The 22,128-nt window shown below is 47.5% G+C and overlaps 2 protein-coding genes across 6 annotated transcripts; one reads left to right on the top strand and one right to left on the bottom strand.

The window, feature by feature from the left end:
• Positions 1 to 10,268: 10,268 nt before the first annotated feature.
• Fbxl12 (F-box and leucine rich repeat protein 12) lies at positions 10,269 to 16,084 on the bottom strand. 3 transcript variants are annotated; one of them, XM_028872414.2, is made up of 3 exons: positions 15,997 to 16,084; positions 13,822 to 13,894; positions 10,269 to 11,680 (listed from the first exon to the last, which is right to left on the bottom strand). In XM_028872414.2, exon 3 carries the CDS (start codon positions 11,678 to 11,680, stop codon positions 10,859 to 10,861), a length of 822 nt encoding a protein of 273 aa, XP_028728247.1. In that variant the 5' UTR covers positions 13,822 to 13,894; positions 15,997 to 16,084; the 3' UTR covers positions 10,269 to 10,858. The 3 variants fall into 3 exon arrangements, with proteins under 3 accessions (XP_028728247.1, XP_028728246.1, XP_028728248.1); XM_028872413.2 differs by lacking the exon at positions 15,997 to 16,084 and adding an exon at positions 14,002 to 14,102; XM_028872415.2 differs by lacking the exon at positions 13,822 to 13,894 and having other exon boundaries at positions 15,997 to 16,077.
• Positions 15,823 to 18,416, top strand: Ubl5 (ubiquitin like 5). 3 transcript variants are annotated; one of them, XM_028872417.2, is made up of 6 exons: positions 15,823 to 16,432; positions 16,544 to 16,722; positions 16,992 to 17,058; positions 17,207 to 17,290; positions 17,453 to 17,490; positions 18,264 to 18,416. In XM_028872417.2, the coding sequence occupies exons 3-6, from the start codon at positions 17,003 to 17,005 to the stop codon at positions 18,305 to 18,307; spliced, it is 222 nt and encodes a 73-aa protein (XP_028728250.1). In that variant the 5' UTR covers positions 15,823 to 16,432; positions 16,544 to 16,722; positions 16,992 to 17,002; the 3' UTR covers positions 18,308 to 18,416. The 3 variants fall into 3 exon arrangements, with proteins under 3 accessions (XP_028728250.1, XP_037063620.1, XP_028728249.1); XM_037207725.1 differs by lacking the exon at positions 15,823 to 16,432 and having other exon boundaries at positions 16,660 to 16,722; positions 16,998 to 17,058; XM_028872416.2 differs by lacking the exons at positions 15,823 to 16,432; positions 16,544 to 16,722; positions 16,992 to 17,058 and having other exon boundaries at positions 17,079 to 17,290.
• Positions 18,417 to 22,128: the final 3,712 nt, after the last annotated feature.

The raw sequence follows: 22,128 nt of genomic DNA, 5'->3' as shown, positions 1-22,128 counted from the left end.
CATAACCAGAGTAACTCTCTACCCCAGTAAGGACAAAGTGTTGTCCTTTTCATGGAGGAAGTGGTCCAGTGTAGTCAACCTGCTACCAGGTTGCTGTTTGGTCACCTTGGGGAATGCTGCCATATCTGGGGCTCAGTGCTGGTCTCCGCTGTTGGCAGATCTGGCACTCAGCAGCAGCAGGAGAGTGAAGTCCATGTTATTGAGCTTATGCATAACTCTCATCTCTGCCACCATGGCTACTTTGTTCATGGGCCCATTGGGCAATGACAGGAATGGCTGGGGAAAGAGGCTGACTATCTGCAGAATGGGTCATCCTGTCTACTTGATGACTGAATGCCTCCTCAGCTGAAGTCACCTTTTGATGAGCATTTACATGGGACACACGTATCTTCACACCCTTCAACCATTTGGAGAGATCTGTCCACAACTTCTTCCCCTGATGTCTTTCTCACCGATTTTCCAATCCTGTTTTTCCAAGTCCCTGACCATCCAGTCAATCCATTGGCTACAACTTATGAATCAGTGGACAATTGCACATCTGACCATTCTTCCTTACAAACAAAATGTATGGCCATGTGTACTGCCTGAAGTTCTGCCCACTGTGAAGATTTCCCTTCACTGGTGTCTTATAGGGTTGTCCCAGAAAGGGGTTATAATGCTGCAGCTGGGTGGTGCCTGCATGATTTGCTGAACCATCAGTAAACCTGGCCCTGGGCTTCTCTCCCTCAGTCAACTTCTAAGTATACTTATCCCAATTATACTTTCTGGGACTGGGGAAATACCAAAGGATGAGTTTGGGGACCCACTGGACCTACTGTGAGACTTCAACCAAAACTCCACTCATCATCTGACCTCCATAAGTCCCTACTTTAACTGGAGGGCCACAATGTTTCTTAGGGTCTCCTGGAATCACCATTAATTCAGAACCTTTAATCCAATAGACCCTGGAAAAACTGATTGTTTCCTTTCCCCTTGGGTACTATTACCTTTGTAAAAGGCCACTGGTCTTTCCAGGGAAGGACTGGAGAAAGGCTAACAGTAAAACTTTTATGTGTTTTATCAAGTCCTTCCTCAGGGGAACCTGACCATCCTTTCATTCAAGGAGTTCTGCATTAGGATAATCTCGAAAATTATTATGGTCCAGCCTTAATAATCTTCTCCCCAGGGGCCCGAAGAGAAGCTATGAATGGCACGAATTATTTTCAGGAAAAGAATCTAAGTACACCGAGCTCTTAGTCTGTCTACTATATTCCTCAGGGATAAAATCCTATCTACACAGCAGCTGCAGTTCTGCGCTCATGCCTGGCTCCTTTCTTGCCTGATTTCTCTCTACCTTTATCTGCTGTCCCCTCTAGGTTCTACCTTAATTCCCTCACCATAGTTCTGCCCCATTTAGGTTCTCATCTATCTACTTCTTTCCCTTCTTAGCTCCTCTCTCATCTCCTTTTTTTCATCATTCTTCATCTTATTCTTCGCCATCTGGCTCTTCTTCATCTTCCATCTCGTTCCTCTAGTCTTCTCTTCTAGCCCTTCAGTCTAGTTCTTCCCCATCTCAGTTCATTCTCCTCCAGTCCTTGCCCATCTAGTTCTTCCGTTCTCTTTTCTCAGTCTAGTTCTTCCATTCTCTTTTCTCTTTTCTGTCTCATCCTCTCAAGTCTCTGAGGTTTACAGTTATATATATACCTATGTAATAGCAATGCTCTGGTTAAAGCAAGGTCACCAGGCTTGAATTCCCTGAGGGTCAAAAGGAGGTGCAATAAGATCCACACAAAAGAGCAGTAATTGCCAGCCGTCATCTGCAACCCAAAAGGGAAGTGACTAATGGGGAAAAGAATCCACTGAGGGCTAAATTCGGTTAATATCTGAGCAAGGTGGATTTTATATGCTCAACTACACTCTTAGAAGTGGTTAAAGTGTTAGGAGTCTATCAGTGACGAGTGAAAATAAAACTGCCTTGTTTTCCTTTGGCCCTGTATCTGTCCAAGCTATCTTGACTACTGCTTTCTGGCAGGGCCGGGGAGCGTACTCAGTGGCTGGGCAGCCTGAGTCAGCTTGATGTACCTGTAAGTAAAGACCCTTTAGTTCTGAGTTAATAGTTAACGGTAGATCTAAAACTAGAGATAAGACTTTGGAGAGGAAGAAAGTTAAGCTTAATTAGCACATCCACCAGGCCTTCTCAAACAGATAGTCTGGATGCTTAAGTCTGTTCTTAGAGAGTGCAGAGGTGTCTCTGATAAGATACTTTTGTCCCTCTGGGGATGGTCCTGGCCGGATGCTGCTAATGACGATAATGACAGAAAGGCCTGAAATTAGGGATCCTGGCTGCATTACTGCTCAGAAGGTAATCTAAATATTCCATTAGTAGAGAGGAAATGGTGCCCAATGAATGATGGAAAAGCTGCAATAGCACACGAGAAATTCATACTAGGAAACTGCTAATAATCAAAAGCCAATATCACCAAGACACTTTGAGCCTCAGCTTGATCTCTGGAAGGCCTTTGGCCTTCTGGGTACTAGCTTGTCATAATCGGCTAAAATCCTACTTCATATATTTTTGCAGCTTGCAGCAGGATAATCTCTTTGTACACTGTATGAAGATGTCTCTGTTATACCTCACCAGCCTAAGGCACCTTCTGATTGGTTTAATAAAGAGCTGAACAGCCAATAGCTAGGCAGGAGAGGATAGGCGGGACTTCTAGGCAAGACAGAACTCTGAAAAAGAATCTAAGGCAGGAGATTCACTAGCCAGACATGGAGGAAGTTGGACATATGGTACTAAGGAGAGGTAACAAGCCACATGGTAGAATATAGATTAATATAAATGGATTAATTTAAGTTGTAAGAGCTAGTTGGGAACAAGCCTAAGCTAAGGCCAAATTTTCATAATGAATATAATGTTTCCATGTCAATATTCTGGAGCTGGTGATCCAAAAGAAAGTTCAACTATAGCTCTGGGTCTGCAAACTAGGTCAAGTTGGGAAACTGATTCACAGGTCAAGATTCCCATTTGCCACCATTCAATGTAGCTTTCTTTCAGTTGTTTGAGAATTTTTCTTCTTGTACAGATCAAACAAAAATTCAGTAGGCTTCTTATCCATTTCATGCCTGGAAACGCCATGATTAATTAGCCAGTACCAAATGTCCGTACAATTCATACCACCATAAAATTCTCTTTACTGTGCATTATGGGTTAGGCCATTATAGACATTACTCTGTCTGTGCCGATCATTATGATAACTATAATCACCTTACCTTTGGCAATTCAGTGCTGCTACCTCTCCCCTGCTAACTTAATGCCTAATTAAACCCACTGCATTGATTTCATCCAACTGGGCAGCAGCAGCATCTCCAACCCTAAGATCTGGCACAAGGAGAAGGCGATAACAAAGCTCTTCAAACATGCTGGTGGCCTCTCACCATTTCATGTCCAATAAGATTAGTGACGGCATGTCTTCTGGGCCTTCCCAGTGTGGAGGGTTAGCTTTACACAGTGTGCCCACTCTAGCATTCCAATGGCCCTGAGCCTGAACATCCCTACATCAACACCAAGCCAAGGGACATCAGGATCTCCAACTCCTTTTCAGTAGACCAGCTTTTGACAAATGCTTCAGCCAACCATTCAAACAGACTTTTGACACCCTTTTAAACTGTGAGTGAGCTTTCATATTAAACCTAGACTCTAGCTGGGTGGTGGTGGTGGTGGTGGTGGGCACATGCCTTTAATCCCAGCAGAAGCAGGCAGATCTCGAGTTCAAGGTCAGCCTGGTCTATACAGAGAGTTCCAGAAAAAAACAAGGACTACATAGTGAGATCCTGTCTTGAAAAACAACAAACAAACTATATATATACCTAGAATCTCCGCTCAGAGAGCCCATATCAATCTACTCAGCCTGATCCAGTTTTATGTTTCTTCCACCATTACTTCACACCCTTAAAATTCATTCCTACACATACTGCCCAGACTTCGGCTTGAATGAATGAGTGAAGTCACTAAGCTCGTTAGTAGTGTAGCACACCTCCTCTCGGAGTACACTTTCTACCTCCCCTCTAGGAGCCTGCTTAGCCTTAAGCTGGTTACAGGACTGGAGGCAACTGCTGGTGGGCCTTGAGGGACATCAGTATTATCTTGCTGGCACTTCCTTCAGACAAAGTCACTGCTGACAATGAAGAACTGATTTTCTCAGTCAAAGGTGAGAAGGCACTATTTCAAGGGGTGGAACTGAGGGTAGAGTGACTACTTCTTTGGGTGAAATAAACCCTTGAGAATCTGAGGGTTCAAAGTTCTCAGCTTCAATAGGGTTCTCCACACAACTTCATCCCAAGTTACAGGATCCTATTCTTTACCAATTAATGCCCTTTCTAGCTGATACCCTCCTAGGCTGGGACTTTAATTTTTGCTATAATTCAGTCAACCTTATAACGAAGGCTTCAGTTTGAGTTTCCACAACTTGAACTCTGTGGCTACTAGAGAGAAGATTCTCTTTCAGGGCACACTTACAAACCTTTAGACCCACTGGTGGAGTGCAAACTTGTACAGCCACTGTGGAAATCAGCGTGGTGACTTCTCAGAAAATTGGGAATCAATCTACCTCAAGACCAATTATACCACTTTTGGGCATATACCCAAGGGATGCTCAATCATACCACAAGGACACTTGCTCAACTATGTTCATAGTAGCACTATTCATAAAAGCCAGAACCTGGAAACAACCTAAATGCCCCTCAACTGAAGAATGGATAAAGAAGATGTGGCACATATACACAATGGAGGATTACTCAGCAGAGAAAAACAATGACATCATGAAATTTGCAGGCAAATGATGAAACTAGAAAATAACATCCTGAGTGAGGTAACCCAAACTCAGAAAGACAAACATGGTATGTACTCACTCCTAAGTGGATACTAGGCGTAAAGCAAAGGATAACTAGACTATAACCCATAGCTCCAAAGAAACTAGGAAACAAGGAGGACCCTAAGAGGGATGCATGGATCGTATTGGGAAGAGGAAACAGATGAGATCTCCATGAGTAAACTGGGGATGGGGTGGCAATAGAGGGGAGGGGATGGGGGATGAGAACATGAGGGAATGTGATGGTCGAGCTGGGGGAGGGACAGAGTGGGAGAGCAATGAAAGCGATTTCTTGATAGAGGGAGACATTATGGGGTTAGGGAGAAACCTGGTGCTAGGGAAATTCCCAGGAATCCACAAGGATGACGCTAGATTAGACTACTAGTAATAGTGGAGATGGTACCTGAGCTGGCCTACCCTGGTAATCAGATCAGTGAACACCTGTCATCACAGAGCCTTCATCCAGTAACTGATGGAAGTAGATGCAGAGATCCATAGCCAAGCACCAGGAGTCAGTTGAAGAGAGGGAAGAAGGATTATATAAGCAAGGCGGGTCAAGATCATGATGGGGAAATCTACAGAGACAACTGAACCAAGCTTGTGGGAACTCACAAACTTTTAGAAAAACAGCTGTGGAACCTGCATGGGACTGTACTAGACCCTCTGCATATGGGAGATATCTATGTAGCTTGGTCTGTTTAAGGGCCCTGGCAGTGGGATCAGGATCTATCCCTGGTACATGAGCTGGCTTTCTGAGCCCATTACCTACGGTGGATGCTTGCTTAGCCGTGAGGCAGGGGTGGGGCTTGGTCCTGCTCAACTGAATGTCCAGGCTTTGCTGACTCCCCATGGGAGGCCTTACCCATTTGGAGGAGGGGATAGGGGTGGGGGGGGGAGAAGACTGGGGGGGAGTGGGAGAAGGGATGAAAGGGGAATCTGTGGTTGGTATGTAAAATGAATAAAAAAATTTCTTAAATAAAAAAAGAAACCTTTAGACTATGCAAATGTGGAGCAGGTCAATTTTATCACTAAATTCATTGCTGTCCTTCACCGTACTCTGAGATGCTGGAAGTTGGTTAATTTTATTATGGAGCTCATGCCTACCCTTTGTTAATTTATCCAGAGATGCTAAGATCAACTAACCAGCATCATTTTCCTTATTTTTCCTCAAACTGTCAAAAGTTTCATATACAGGATCACCAAATCCATTGCTGTGGACAATTGGCAAATCAAGATAATCAAATACATTTATCTCCTTAAGTTTGCAATATAGTTCACACCATGGGCTTTCAGTACTCTCCCAGCTCCCAGGAGAGGCTTAAGCAACTGGAGAGGCTTTGGTAACCGTAGGTGTTGACAAATTGAAAAGCCTATTCCAGATACTTAAAAGATTCATCCTTATACTTCTGTTATAATTCTGCTGCTCTAGAACCAATTCTGGTACCAAAATCTATTTTAGTCTGGGTTATCTGGAGTAACAGAACTTATAGAATGAATCTATATACATATATAAAGGGGATTTATTAGAATGACTTACAAGGCTGCAGTCCAGTTAATCCAACAATGGCTGGCTGTAAACAGAAAGTCCAAGAATCTAGTTGCTCAGCCTCATAAGGCTGGGTGTTTTAGCTGGTCTTCGGTCGATGCGGGAATCCTGAAAAAGTAGGTTCTAATGCCAGGGAAGGAATGGGCGTTCTGGAAGCCCAGGACAAGCAGGCAAAGAGCAACAGCTTCCTTCTTCCATGTCTTTATGTAGTCTTCAGCAAGTTGTGTCTTTTCCCAGCTCAAAAGATCTGGATTGAAGGTGTGTCTTCCTACCTCAAAAAAACCCAGGTCATGCATCTTCCTACTTCAAATTAACCAGAAATCCCTCACAGATACACCCTCTAGTTTTGGATTTTAGTTCATTCCAGATGTAGTCTGGTTGACAACCAAGAGTAGCCATCACACTGATTTTCCTGGAGTAAAGGTCTCTTAAAAGAGCTCCTGGGGCTGTTAAGGCAGTAGCTTGGAGCTATGTCTCCAGGCCCTACCCCACAGCTGCTGGCCCCTCCACTTCACCCTCAGCAAAATGCTGAAAGGGTTGAGGAAGTCTGAATTTCTACAGAAAGAAAGGAAGAAATACAAGTTTCACAGCCCTGAGGCAAGAGATGAGTTGGTCTCTGTAATCAGTGTCTGGGTTTGAGCAAGTCAAGCAGAATAGAAAGTAGTTAAGTCTGAAGTCAGAGGAGAGACATGACTGCACAGAGCTTTCTGGGGAACTAAAAATGTTGATCAGGCCCAGGAGATGGCTCAGTGGGTAAAGGTGCCTGCCCCCAAACTAATGCCCAAGTTAGATCCCAGGAGGAAGGAGAGCAAAGACTCACAGAGGTTGTTCTCTGACCTCCACAGTCCTTGTGATACATGTGAACCTACACACACACACACACACACACACACACACACACACACACACACGCACACACACGCGCACACACACACACACACCTATATATAAAGAGAGAGGATGGGAGGGAAGGGGACGGAAGGGGAGGGGAAGAGAGGAGAGGAGAGGAGAGGAGAGGAGAGGAGAGGAGAGGAGAGGAGAGGAGAGGAGAGGAGAGGAGAGGAGAGAGTTTTTGTTGTTGTTTTCAAGACAGGGTTTCTCTGTGCAGCTCTGGACTGGCCTTGAACTTGGAGATCCTGCTTCCAGAGTGCTGGGATTAAAGGTGTACACCACCACCCAGCCAAGGAGAATTTTTAAAAAGAAAAAACGTTGAGCTCTATTCAAGACTTGGTGCACTAAGGAGCCACTGAAGGATCCAGAGCTCCAGAAGCAACATTATCCACTCATTTTGTTTGTTGGCCTGGAGAGATGGCTCTGCAGTTAGGACTACATACTGCTCTCCCAGGAGACCCGGGTTCAGTTCCCAGCACCCACATCAGTCATCTTACAAGCATCTTAACTCCAGTTCCAGGGGATCCAATGCCTTCTTCTAGACCCCTAGGACAACTTCAAAGTGTCTGCACATACACACTGGCAATTAAAAACCAGGCATGGTGGCACACACCTTTAATTCCAGCACAGGTGAAGCAGAGGCAAGAAAATCACAAGTTCAAGGCCAGCTTTGTCTACATAGTGAGTTCCATGCCAGCAAGGGTTGCATAGAGAGGCCCTATCTTAAAAAAAAATTAAACTAAGAGAGCTCCGTGGGTAAAGATGCTTGCTCCCTAAGCTTGACCACCTGGCTTTGATCCTAGGAACCCACAGTGGAAGGACAGAACTGACTTCTGAGTTGGCCTGACTGCCGCACACACAGCTGCACGTACCACCCCACCCCTTTCCAACCTAACCCAGAAATGTATTGGTTCCAACTGTGGAAGCTTCCAAGTCCAAGATGAAGCAGTAGATGTGGTGTCTGCTGAGGACTTCACAGGTCACATAGTGGAATGGGAGATGGTCTAGGGAGCAATTTTTAATTATGTGGGGGAGAGGCTGCACCCAAGTGCGCGTGCTAAGATTCGCTGCTCTCTCTCTCTCTCTACCTTGTTCCCTTTGACTGACCAGGTCTCTCACTGAAACAGGAGCTAGGCTAGTGTAGTCTCACCGGGCTTTGGGTGGGTACTGGGGGATTTGAACTAGAAACTCATGCTTGTGCAAGTGCTCTTGCACACCTTGATAGCTCCCCAGCCCCTCTCAGAAGTATCTTTGATAGGGACACAAATCTCATTCTTGAGGGACTTGCCCTAACCCCCTCCCGACATGCACATCTTCTAATGTAGTTCTCTGAGTTTAGAGCGTCAACAGACAACCTAAAATTCCAAGTGGTAGAAATATAAATACCAAGTCCCACGTGAACCAGTCACCTGAGTGGCTGTGAATCCCCTTGAAAGCCCACATGAAGACTTTGTATTCTAAGGCAAGAAACATACAGCTCCCCTCTGATGGATGAGCTTGGAATAAGAAATGAATGGCTCCAACTCAGCTCTCTGCACCCTCTGGGCTCCACCCACAGCAGGTGGTGAGATCACAGATGTGCATTACCCCCACCCCCCACCCCTCCCCTCCCCCTCGCCAAAACTCAGATCAGATCAGTTATATGCTCAGTATCACCAAGCATTTGGCACCTGCACGATCAAGCTGTTCCAACTCAAAAAACAGGAAGAGGCACCAGTACACACTGAGCCCCACAACAGGCCCTGCCCCCATCTCTCTGACCTGATAGGCTCCATCTTTCTCCCCTGTTGACTAGGCTACAGAAATGTTCTTGTTTCTGGAAATGCCCAATTCATTTCCTATCTCGGGGGTCTTTTTGATGTTATGTGTGTGTGTGTGCGCGCAAATGCAAGTATCCACTCAGGCCATAGCATGTGTGTGGAGGTCAGAGGACAATTTGCAGGAGTCAGTTCTGTTCACCACAGGGACCAAACTCAGATCAGCCTTGGCAGAAAGCACCTTTACCCACTGAAGCATCTCACCAGTCCCTCATTGTTTTCAATGCTCAGGACAGAACCTATTGCATTCTAGGGAAGGGCTTTGCCACTGACCCACGCCCTGGGACCCAGTCTTGGCCTTTCCTGTCATCCCCTAGTTGTTCTCACATCTTGTGTCTCTTCATCTCTCAGACTTCTGAGGAGGTCCACCCTGCCCTCTCTCCCTCTCAAGTGTCTGTACCCCATGACACAACCCTGGCTCACCACCCGAGAGGCTCTGAAATGATTCCGAGGATGTGTTTTTGTTTTGGAGACTGGGTCTCATTCTACTGTAGCCCAGGCTTACCTTACACTTGAACTCCTGCCTTTAGGCTCCTGAACACTGGACAGGTGTGTCCCACGTGTGGCTCGCAGACGTGTTTACCTCTTTAGACCCCTGCCATCTACACTTGCGGCTGCAGGGTCCCCCTTTGCAGCTGCGGGGTCCCTTTTTGTTCACTGTGCAGCCCAGTACCTAGAAACGTGCCTGGAAAGGGCTGGTCATGTGGCTCAGTGGGCAGAGCACTTGCCTGGCACACTCAAAGCCTGGGTTCTATCCTTAGCATCCATCCCATAAGTAAGGAGTGGTGGTATGTATTTAAAATCCTAGCACTTGGGAGAAGGCAGGAGAATAAGGAATTGAAAGTCATCGTCAGCTATATATAGAGTTCAGGGTCATTATATGAACTCCTGTCTAAAAACAAGAGCCTGGCAAGATGGCTCAAAGGTAAAGGCCTGACCACTTAGGTTTGATCCCTACGGCCCATGGGATAGAAGGAGAGAACTGAGTCCTACAAGTGTCCGCTGGCCTCCACATGTGTGCTATAACACACACACACACACACACACACACACACACACACGAACACAAAGTAAGTAATTGTAATAAAAAAGATAGGTAAATAAAACTGCCTGTGAATAGTAAGTGCTGGGGAGGAGCAACCCCTCTTAAATAAACAAATACACTTTGAAAAACCATTATTTTTCTTTAATAGTAAAATATTATATGCTGTAGAAAACTTGAAAAAGGCAGGATACAAAATACAGAAAATACAATTGAGAGATTTTTAGAACACTAGGACAATCCAATAGCTTATCTCCCAAGCATACAAGCAGACACCAGGCAGACCTCAGAGCCTGAACTCTGTCCACCTGCACCCTGAAAATGACCCCTCTTCTGGGGTCTATTAGAAACTAAGGCTTTCCAGGGCTCCAGTGTAGCTCAGGAGCACAGCAGTGCTGGCCAAACATGGGTTTGATCCACAAGTACTGGGAAAAAGGGGTGTGTGTGTGTGTGTAAAGATTTGCAAATGAATCATGAGGTAGCTATGATGCCTATTCCTAAACATGTGAACTGGGCCTCCCAGAGGCTGGGTGACAAGGCTGAGGTCATCTAGATGACAGACAACCCCAGCTTGCAGGCCCAAAGGTCCTGGCTTCTTTTCCTTGTGACCTCCAGCTTCCTCAAGCCTGATTAATTTACATGCTTCAGTCTGCTGCTTAGAAGGTCAACTTTAAAAGCTAGGATAGGTCCCAGGGATGGATAGGTGACACCTTCACATCCACCAATCCATGGATTCTTTGGGACAGGCCCTGACAATCACCATGCAGTGGGGCAGGCCCTTGCACAGAACCTTCTCTGCCTCCTGCCCCTCCCAGCCCAGCCCTTGCACCTCAAGCACTCTGAGTTTAGGCATGGTGAGGCAGGAGGACACAATCTGAGCGGGTGTGGGCATTTCTGGAGTGATGAGGGGACCCTGGAAGCACAAACTCTCCAGGGCAGGCATTCCCTCCAGGAAAACCAGGCCTTGGGCTGAGAGGCCCCCAACGGTCAGCCGAATCTTACGCACATCTCGGAGGTGGCGGCTGATGGCCAGGAGGGTGCTGTCGGCTGACAGGGTACAGCCCAGTACCTCTAGCCTCTGCAGATAGCTGAGCTCCTGCAGGCTGGCATCCAGCCCGGTCTCGGTGACCCGGTAGGTGCCACCCAGCACCAGCGAGCGCAGGGCTCGGAAGCGGGTGAGGCCCTGCAGGTGCTCGTCACGGAAGGCTGGCACTCGGTCCAGCACGATGCACTCCAGCAGCGGCAGCACCGTGGGGTCCTGCTCCTTCTGCAGCCAGATCATCGAGACCTCGCAGCTATGCAGCTCCAGGGTCCTCAGCGTGCTGGGCAGGCTGGTGATGGGCACCATGCTCAGGTCAGCCACGTGCAGGCACAGGCGCTTCAGGTTGGGGCACTTCTGGCCCAGGGCCCGCATCAAGGCAGGGGACAGCTGTGGGGCCTGAGAGCCAGAGAACAGGTAGCCGCCCAAGCGCAGCGAGTAGAGCCGGGACGCCATGTACCGGCGCAGAAGGTGCCACATGACTTTCGGACGCATCTGTAAGAGCCAGAGATTGGGGTGACTGGGTGAGAGGTACCTGGCTCCCAGAAGATTCACCTAGCTGGTGACAGACATGCTTGGGACCTGGGTTCTGGTGTCCCCCTGGGGTTCGGTTCTTCTGCCAGCTTCCTTCCCTAAATCAATGCAGTTTCTTTTGCTGGGTATCAAGACTTGTGCCCTTAAACCCAGCCAGCACATGGGGGAGGTTGAGGCAGAAGAATCCAGTTCTGGCCAGCCTGTCTAGTCAACCAGTAAGCTCCAAGTTCAGTGGAAGATCCTGTCTCAAACACAAACAAATAAACAGGGCAGAGTCCAGGGTTATGGCACACACCTTTAGTCTCAGCACTGGTGGGTGCAGAGGCAGGGGGATCTCTCTAGATTCCAGGTATGTATCGAGCTACATAGTAAGACCTTGTCTCAAAACAAAATAAACAAACATACACACACACACACACACACACAGGAAAAAAAAGCCTCGTAGAACAAGTGACTCACTGTTGGTATTGGGATGGAATCCAGGATCGTATGTATATTTAGGACAGGCTGTGAACTCAGCTACACCCTAGCTCACTCAGATCATACACTTGTTTGTGGTGGTACTGGGGAATGAACTCAGGACCTTACACAGGCCAGGAAAACATTCTAGAACTAAGTGAGGGTTCCAGGCCTTTTCTGAATTTGTATTTCAACACAGGGTCTAGCTAAGTTGCCCAAGCTGGCCTTGAATTTATGATTTTCCTCCCTCGGCCTCTGTAGTAGCTAGGATTACAGGCTGTACCAGGCTCAGCTTTATGGTATAATTTTTGTTGACCACTTTTTCAGAGAGAAATTAAATGTTTTTCTTTTTCAATTATTTTGATAGTTGCTGGAGAGATGACTCATTCTTCTAAAAGGTGTCTTTATGACTTTCTCTATTCTGTTACTATAAAATTTCACTGGGTGGTAGTAACCAACACCTTTAATCCCAGCACTCAAGAGATCTCTAAAGTTCAAGGCCAGCCTGGTTGGTCTAGAGTGAGTTCCAGGACGCACAGAGGAACCCTGTCTCAAATAAATAAATAATTTCATGTAACTGTTATGTTTGAACATGTATTTTAGGAAGCCTAACTGTATTTTCAACCATGATCACTCACATTTGGCTCCAGAATGAATTCTTATCCAATTTGAGGTTAACAGTTATAGCCAGAATCTATTATGGGATACATGAGACCCATCTCAAAAACCAAAACAGAACAACAAAACCAGAAAATTAATAATAGTTTTAAGTTTGCATTTATCATATGCTGGAGACCAGACACTGGTCTAAACCATCTCCCTATGCACCTGGCTAAGTCTTCTACAACACACCAGGCAGGCAGGTACTTTTTTTTTTTCTTGGTGTTAGGGATGGAACACAGAGCTTCACCAGAGTCAAGCAAGCACTCTCTTAAATCCCCATTTCTTGGATAAGAAACTGAAGTCTGGGGGTTGCTGAGGAGCAGGTAAGGGCTAGTGACAGGACAGACATGCAGGAAATCCCAAGCATGAACTCACTTCAAAACCAAAGCCAACCAGCTGGGCACGGTGTCACACGCTCTGCCTTTAGAGGCAGGGGTAAGAGGATAAGGCAAGTTTCAGGACAGTAAAAGCTACAAACCAACCCTGTCTCACGGGAAAACAAAAACAAAAACCAAACACTTCCTGGGCCAGACAAGATGGCCTACACCTGTAATCTTAGCACTCAGGAGGTTGAGGCAAGGGGTAGTGAGTTCCAAGCACACGGCTCAGTCAGTGGAGTGCTTTCCTAGCATTTAGGAAGCCTAAATTCCATTCCCAGCATCACAGAAAGCAGTCACGGGAGCCCACGTTGGTAATCCCAGTATTTAGAAGGTCGAGGTGGATCAGAAGTTCAAGGTCATCCTCAGCATCCTAGGAAGCTGGAGGCCAGACTGGGCTAGAGACCCTGTCTCAAAACAACCTCCCCTCCCCCAAAGGAACAAACAAAAAATATAGAAAAATAAGTAAAACATAAGCCCCAAATAAAACAAATAAACAAAAGCAAACAAACACTAGAAAGCAAAACAAAGCAGACCCCACTTCTGTCCCAGGGAGGAGGTTGGCTCTCCGCGCACCGCCCGCGGGTCCCGCGTACTGCATACCGTGTAGAGCGTCAGGTCGACATGTCGCCACAACCACCGATCGTCCACCAGCCTCTTCCAGCGGTGACAGACCCTGGAGGAGTGGACCGGCCGTTAGAACGACCCCGCCCGCTGGGACCGGATTCGCATCTCCTGCCGAGCCCCTGCCCGGCTCTTTCCCCCCGAGGAGCGGGGCCGCACCTGGAGATGCGGATCCGGTCCCGGACCGGGAGGTAAGAGAAGATCTCCAAGAGCACCAAGTCTGGGAGGTCGAACAGCGTCGCCATGGTCCTGCTGTCCCGCGCTTCCGTTTCCGGTGGTGGTGAGGCCCGCAATCCCCTGAGGGCGCTGAGGTGGCCGGACTGGCCAAACCGGCGCGACTTTCGGAGGCCTGTCGAGGAGCCCTACTGTCCCTTCCTAGGGAAGGGACCGCACCGGCCTGGGAGTGCACCGGCCCGGCTTCACCGCCGGCTGGAGGCCGGGACTGGTGACTGACGAGGCCTGACTAGCTCGGCCACCGGGTGGAACTGAGGGTAGGCAAACCCAGAAGGTGTGGCTAGAGGGAGGTGAGTGAGGAGGGGGCACAAGGCGGGGCCGGGGTGCAAGGCGAAGAGCAAACCCAGAAGGTGTGGCTTGAGTGAGGAGGGGGCACGAGGCGGGGCCGGGGTGCAAGGCGAACTGCAAACCCAGAAGGCAAGGCTCGGGCGGGGGTCGTCCGGGGGCGTGGCCAGGAGGTGGAGCCAACTAGAAGCTGCAAAGCCAGAGGGGCCGGGGCAACCCAGAAGGCGTGGCTCCTGCAAGGAGGGGCTCGGGGCGTGGCCAGAGCCAGGAGACGTGGCGAGCAGAGGCAAGCAGAGCCGAGGCAAGCAAACGAGGTTCGGGTCAGACCGAGGAAAGCCGCTCGCCTTGAAGGCGAGGCTCCGGCGGGAGGGGAGTGGTCCGGGGGAAAAGCAGCACACTCCGAAGGCGGGGTTTTAGAGGAAGGGGAGAGGAAGGGAGACGGGGGCAGGGGGGGTCGGGGGAGATGTTTGGGGCGCGGCATTTGGAAAAGACCGACTGAATGGAGGGGTGAAGCCAGTGGCAGAGGAGCAGATCGAAGGCTGTCAGCTACAACAGGAAGGCGTGGCTTCAGTAGGAAGAGGCCAAGCGGCACGTCCGGAAGGCTGTACTTGAGCTGGAAGAGGTTTAGGGAGGTGGCCAAGGCAGAGTCCAGACTGCCCAGAAGGCGGGACCGGGGCAGGGGAAAGCTAACAGAGCAGCAAGCCCGGAAATCATGACTTGAGTGGGAAGGGGCTCAGAGGCGTGTCAAGAACCAGGGGTCCTAGCTGGGGCCGACGACCAAACTTGGAAAGCCTAGCTCAGGCAGAACAAGGTCCAGTTTAGGGGACGGGGTCAAGTTTGGAATGGATGGGCGGCGCAGGGAGGGTTGGGGGACTTCGTCAAGATTAGAGGCGTGGTTAAGACCAGGGACGGAGCCCTAAAAGCATCCCTGGAGGCAGAAACAAGAAGAGCTAAGCAAGGAGCTGGGTGTGCAGGTCAGTGGGAGAGCCCTTGGTTAACATGCTAGAAGGCCCTAGGTTCGACCTCCAACACCAGAAAGAAAAAAGGAAAGAAGGAAGGAAAGAAAGAAAAGAAAGAGAAAGAGAAAAATAAGAAACTCCACTTTTCTGGTATGTATGCGCGAGGCTATGGCTCGCTCTCCAATGTGGGTGTCGGTAAAGCTAGGAAGTATTTTCGGAACAGAAACGAGGCATTGGGGAGAGGATGGAACATATCAAAACACTAAGGACAGGAACCAGGACTTCATTCCAGACGGAAAGGTGTAACTGAGGCTGAGGGGCCAGCAGGACTGCCCAGCCAGGGAGGCGTGGCCACAAGCCGCAACAAAAAGAAAAAATAATGATTTTTGCTGCCTACGCATAAGGATACATTTTGTATAAGTGGTATTAGCTAAGCACAAGGCCTTGGTAGATTTTTCTTTTTTTCTTTTTCGAAATAGTCTTTCTAGAAAGCTCTGTCCTGGAGCTCGCTGTATAGACCAGGCTGGCTTCTAACACACAGGTCTGTATAATACCAGCAACTTCCGAGGCTGGACAGGAGTATCACAAATTCGAGGTCAGCTTGGTCTATATACCGATATCCTATCTCAAAAAAAAATTAAGCTAATTTTAAAAAAATGAGTCAATAAATGCCTACCTTACTGAGAGTCCCGTCCGCTAAGAAGGAATCGTTCAGTAGAGGTGGAAGCTGGTTGAATTTAGGAAGGGAGGGATTCCACTCCCATCAGCTTTGGAGATTCTGTAATCTGGAACAAGGTGTTCCTTGAAGATTAAAAATAAAAAAGGGAAAAAAGCGAAAGATCTTTTCCAGTATGCTGTTTCCAACATCTTGGCGGGCAGGACACGGACCCATAGGACCCGTGTACAACGAGGCCTCCCTGTCCAGGATCCCGCTTAGCTTTCACCAACTGCAGTCTGTACCCCTCGGGTCTCGGAAACAGTCACTGCGGTCAGAGGCGAAAGGCAAGCACAGGGTCCGAGCCTGAGCTTTGAATGAAGGCAGAGAGCCCGACAGCCGCTGGACCCGCATGACTCCAGTTCCGGCCTCGACAGCCGAGATTCTGCGGGAGGAGGTTTGTTTGGCTTGGGAATGGCAGATCACCCTCCTCTGGGGGGCCTTTGGGTCTCTTCCACAACGAAGGAATCTCCAACTCCGCTCCCCACGTCCGCTGTAAATCCACCAGGATCGGCTCATCAAAACTGCGCCACAGAATCACAAATCTTTACTAGCCCGGAACCTGGAAGCACTAAAGGCGGGTGTTTCCGTTATGTCACTTCCGCTTCCTGTTTCTAGCCTTAAATCGGTCCAGGGCTCGCGTTCGAGCTGGAAGTTGTGTCGTCGATAAGTTCGAGGGGATTAGAGGTGAGGGAGATAAACCGAGAGGCCCGACATCACGGGAAGCAGCTGAGACCCGGGAGTCCAGGGGTGGCGGGAGGCGAAACCCGGGGTTTCCGGGGCTGGGCCTGCGGGAGTTACGGGGCGACTGCTGGGGTCCCCGCCATTGAGACCCTGGGCTGGGGCTGCTGCGGATTTGTGTCCGGTGGTCAGGGTAGTGTGAACAAAGAACTCAGCTCGGGAAAGGGCTTTGGGCGACCCCCAAAGGCCTGACTCTGCTGCCTTCCATCCTCTCCCTCCAGCCACAATGATTGAGGTGGTTTGCAACGACCGTCTAGGAAAGAAAGTCCGCGTCAAGTGCAAGTATCCACCGAGGGGTGACTGGCCGTGGTCTCTGGGGCAGTTGGTGGGGTTGGGTAAATTGTAGTTAAATGACGTAGATGGGGAGGCCTAATATCGTCTTCCTCGTTCTACTTCTTCCTTCCATTTACCTTAACTCCTTCGTGCCCAGCACCGATGACACCATCGGGGACTTGAAGAAACTGATAGCGGCCCAAACTGGCACCCGTTGGAATAAGATCGTTCTTAAAAAGTGGTAAGTGCGCGTTGCTCTTCATTAGACTAGAAAGTTTCGTTTGGGGGAGCGCCTCAGGCAGCCCCTATGAGGACTCAGCTTGCTTTCAAGACAAAAGCCCACCCCTACCCCTACCCCACCAAATCAGTTTCTCTCTGAAAGGTATCTATCTATCCCGTATAGGTACACGATTTTTAAGGACCACGTGTCTCTGGGAGATTGTATCCTTTTCGTGACTTTCGTGAAAGAATCTGTATGCTTGTCTTGAATTCTGGTTCTGTACTGAAACCTGTAGGGAAATTAAGGAAGCGGAATGTTTAACTTAGAATGTGGCCTATCGTGACTACTGAGAAAATGGGAACTATGGAATTATTTTGTTGGTGAGAAGGGTGTTGGAATAATTTAACTTGGTTCAGAAGGATTTTGACATTCAGGTTCAAAATATTTATTACTGAGCACCACGTGGATGTTGGACAGGAAGTGAAGGTGGGGTGTGACCCAGATGTGACTGTAGTTGACAAACAGTATGATTTCTTTTTTAATGGGGTCCTGGGTCTTTTGCCTGCAATTTTGTCTGTGCACCACACACATGCCTGTTGCTGGCAGAGGGCAGAAGAACGCTTCAGATTCCCTGGAACCACCATGCGAGTGCTGGGAATTGAACCCAGTTCCTCTGGAGGAGCAGCCATGAGTGCTCTTCAACTGCTGAGCCATCTCTTCAGCCTGAGTATGAACATTTAAGAAAATTTATTATTATTATTATTATTATTATTATTATTATTAGTGTGTGTGTGTGAGATGGAGTGGGGGAGGTACTTGAGAATCTGACTCTATACACCAGGCTTTGGTGGCAAACAACTTGGCCTTCTCAGTGGTCAAAGTGCCCATTCCAAAATTGCTTCCTTAGTCCAGGGCTGGGTGTTGAGCCACAAGGATCCAGCTGTGAGTGGGTAGAGTCAGCCCTCAATGAAAATTCCTTAATACCTGTCTTCAGATGAAATCCATGATGGGATGAACCTGGAGCTTTATTACCAATAGACGGGAATTCCTTCTCCTTGTCTACCCTGCCTTCCTCTCCCACCCTCGTTTGACACTGGTATAGATGCCCATTTTTAATGATTCACATGAATAAAAACTTCAATGCTGATTTCTTGCTGTCATATTTGTATGAAAGTTTTATCATAAGGGGAGAGCTGATATCTGGTGGTTATGGTTTTGTATATTGCTCCTTGAGGGAAGGTCAAGATTGACTGGAGGCTTGGCCTGGTGCTTCTTACCTGACATCTCAGCACTTGGGAAATGGAGGCAAAAGGATTGGGTGTTCCAGGACATCCTAGGCTACATGGAACCTTGTCTCAAAAATCGACTGAAGTCAAGAGGGAGGAGTAGCCCAGGAGAATGGGACCCAAAGCTCTGCTGTTGGCTTTGGGTCACTGATGAGCAGAGATCGTATGAGTGTTGTCGCCCTCATAAACCATTAACCTGTGTAGGGAAGGTAGATGTACTAGCTGGAACAGGGTCTGGCTTCACAAGACTGGGTGGGACACCTGCCCACAGCAAATGGCTCTAGGCAAGTTTCTTTACCCTCCTAATCCTCTACAATGATTTCAATATCTCCACCAAAACTAGAGGTAAGACATAGTCTCCGTTGTGAGGTATTAAAAGGTGGGTCCTTTAATAGATGTGATGGTTAACCTTCATGGTCAACAGCATTTTGAATCACCCAGGACACACACCTTTGGGCATAACTCAGGGGCTTTTCCAGAGAAGTTTAACTGAGAGAAGACCCATCCTGAATTCATGGATAGTACCATTTTGGTCAGGACTGAATAAAAAGAATGAGTTGAGCTAGGCGGTGGTGGCGCACGCCTTTAATCCCAGCACTCGGGAGGCAGAGCCAGGCGGATCTCTGTGAGTTCGAGGCCAGCCTGGCTACCAAGTGAGCTCAGAAAGCGCAAACTACACAGAGAAACCCTGTCTCGAAAAACCAAAAAAAAAAAAAAAAAAAAGGCAAAAAAAAAAAATGAGTTGAACACCAGCATTAACCACTCGGCTTCCTATTGTTCAGCTACTTGGGTTCCTGCCTGCGTTCCTTCTCTGTCACAAAGGACTATCTCCCTTAAACTATAAGTCAAACAAATGCTTCCCTTAATCTGCTTTAAAAAAGTATTATTTTGCTGGGCGGTCGTGGCGCATGCCTTTAATCCCAGCACTCGGGAGGCAGAGCACGATCTCTGTGAGTTCGAGCAGCCTGGACTACCAAGTGAGTCCCAGGAAAGGCGCAAGCTACACAGAGAAACCCTATCAGGGGTGCTATGAGTTCAGAGAACAACTTGTCAGTTCTCTCTTATTATGTGGGTTCCAGGGATCAAACTCAGGTCATCAGGTTTGGGGCAAGTACCTTAACAGTAACTAATTCAAGAGATGGTTAGGTCATAAGAACTCTGCTGATGGATGGCTTAGTATGCTTTTTTTTTTTTTCACCCTGATTCCCTGACTCTGCAGAGTCCCCACTAGCAAAGAAACTCAACAGATTTGGTCCAGAAACAGTAGATAAACAGTAGAACTAAGCTAATTAAAATCATTATCATGAGAGCCTCCTTTGGAACTCACTGTGTAGCACCAGCGGTCTTGAACTCCTGCCTCCACCTCCCAAGTGTTGAGATTGAAGGGCAAGCACCACCATGCCCACTTCAGTATGGTCTTGTTTTGGGCTTTACAGGAATTGTCAGGAGCTGTGGCTGCCAACACATGCATTGTCTTCATCTGCTCTCACAGTGTGGCCAAAGTTTGGAAAAGGAAAGTAAGGCTATCTTTGTTTCCTGTAGTTCTAGCTAAATACCGGAGGCTAAGTAATTTGTGAAGAATGTTTTTTGGCTTTGATTTTTTTTAGTGGGGAAGTAGGTAAAACACATGCCCTACAAGCATGAGGACCCGAGTCTGCTCTCCAGGACCCATGTAAAAATGCTGTGTACACTTTTTTTTTTTTTTTTTTTTTTTGAGACAGGGTTTCTCTGTGTAGTTTTGGTGCCTATCTTGGATCTCACTCTGTAGACCAGGCTGGCCTTGAACTCACAGAGATCCACCTGGCTCTGCCCCCCAAGAGCTGGGATTAAAGGCATGCACCACCACTGCCCAGTTCAGGTATACACGTTTAATCTCAGCATCAAACAGGTAGAAACAGAAAGATCTCTGGGGCTTGCTAGCTAGCCAGTCTAGCTTAATTGGTGCACTTTAGTAGGTCAATGACTGTCTAAAAGGAGGTAGGTTGTGTACCTAAGATGACACTCAGGTTGTCCTCAACCCTCCACACTTAGGCACACACAGAAACACAGACACACATACTGTAAAAACAAAGCTACTTGGGTAGCCAAGGTAGGACCAATCTAAGCAAGAGACCCTATCTGAAAAAGTGGAAGGCAGCTGGGGATATAGCTAGTTGATAAAATACTAAAATTGCTTTTATCGGATATTTTGTTACAGGAGTGAGAAAAGTAACACAATGGGCTACATAGTGAGATCCTAATTTTTAAAACCCACTATATTAGGGTTCTGTAGAGAGACAGCTGATAGAATAAAGCGCTCTCTCGCTCTCTCTATCTATATATATCTATATATCTATATACACATACATATATGTGTGTATATATGTATATATACATATATGTGTGTGTACGTATATATGTATGTGTGTGTATATATATATATACAGGATTTATTAGAGTGGCTTACAGGTTATGGTCCAACTATTCCAATAGTGGCTGTCTCTCAGTGAAAGTCCAAGAATTCAGTGGTTGTTCAGTCCATGAGGCTGGATTTTTCAGCTGGGTATATGCCAGAATCCTGAAGAAGTAATTAGAGAATGCCAGTGAAGGAATGGACTTGCCAGTGAGAGTGTGAGTGAGCAGGCAAAGAGCAAATGCTTCCTTCTTCCATATCCTTTATATAGACTGCTGGCCAGAGGTATGGCCCAGATTAAAGGTGGATCTTCCCACCTCAAATGATTCAATCAAGCTGCTTGGGTTTTAGTTAGTTCCAGATGTAGTCAACTTAACAACCAAGAATAGCCATTACACCCACACAAACATAAATAAGTATATATTTGCATATATACTATTTGGATTTAAATTTTTATTAAGTTTTTGTGTGCACGCGTGTGTATGTGGAGGAGGTGGGCAAACATCCATACACCTTGGTGCGCATGTGGAAGTCAAAGGAAAACTTGAAGGAGCCAGTTCTCCCTGCTGCTCCTGTGCCATGGCCTGCTTATGGAGGTCAGGGGACAATCTTGGCTGTCAGTTCTAGCCTTCTACCTTGTTTGAGACATGGTGTCTTTGTTGTTCATTACTTGTACTTAAGGCTAGCTGGTTTGGGAACTGTATTAATCAAAGTTCGCTAAAGAAATAAAACTGATAGAAAAAATATATGAGATTTATTAGAGTGGCTTACAGGCTTTGACTTGAGCAGTCCAGCAATGGCCGCCTCCCGAGGGCAAGGTCGAGGGTCTGGAGGTTGTTCAGTTCACTGGATGTCTCAGCAGTCCCAGTTTGGTGCTGGAGTCCCAGGGAAGTCCTAGAGAGCTGCCAGTTTCCAGTCTATGCTGGAATCCCAAAGAAGTGGGCACTAGGGCTGGAGAGATGGCTCAGAGGTTAAGAGCACTGACTGCTCTTCCAGAGGTCCTGAGTTCAGTTCCCAGCAACCACATGGTAGCTCACAACCATCTGATCTGTAATGAGATCTTGTGCCCTCTTCTGGCCTGCAGTCACATATGCAGTATACATAATTAATTAATAAATAAATAAATAAACAAACAAACAAACAAACAAATAAATAAATCTTTAAAAAAAAAAAAAAGAAGT

This window comes from Peromyscus leucopus, chromosome 7 (assembly GCF_004664715.2).
Source record: "Peromyscus leucopus breed LL Stock chromosome 7, UCI_PerLeu_2.1, whole genome shotgun sequence".
In the NCBI taxonomy this organism is placed as follows: domain Eukaryota; kingdom Metazoa; phylum Chordata; class Mammalia; order Rodentia; family Cricetidae; genus Peromyscus; species Peromyscus leucopus.
Note: the sequence above shows the minus strand (reverse complement) of the source record. Positions and strands in the feature narration are given on the sequence as shown.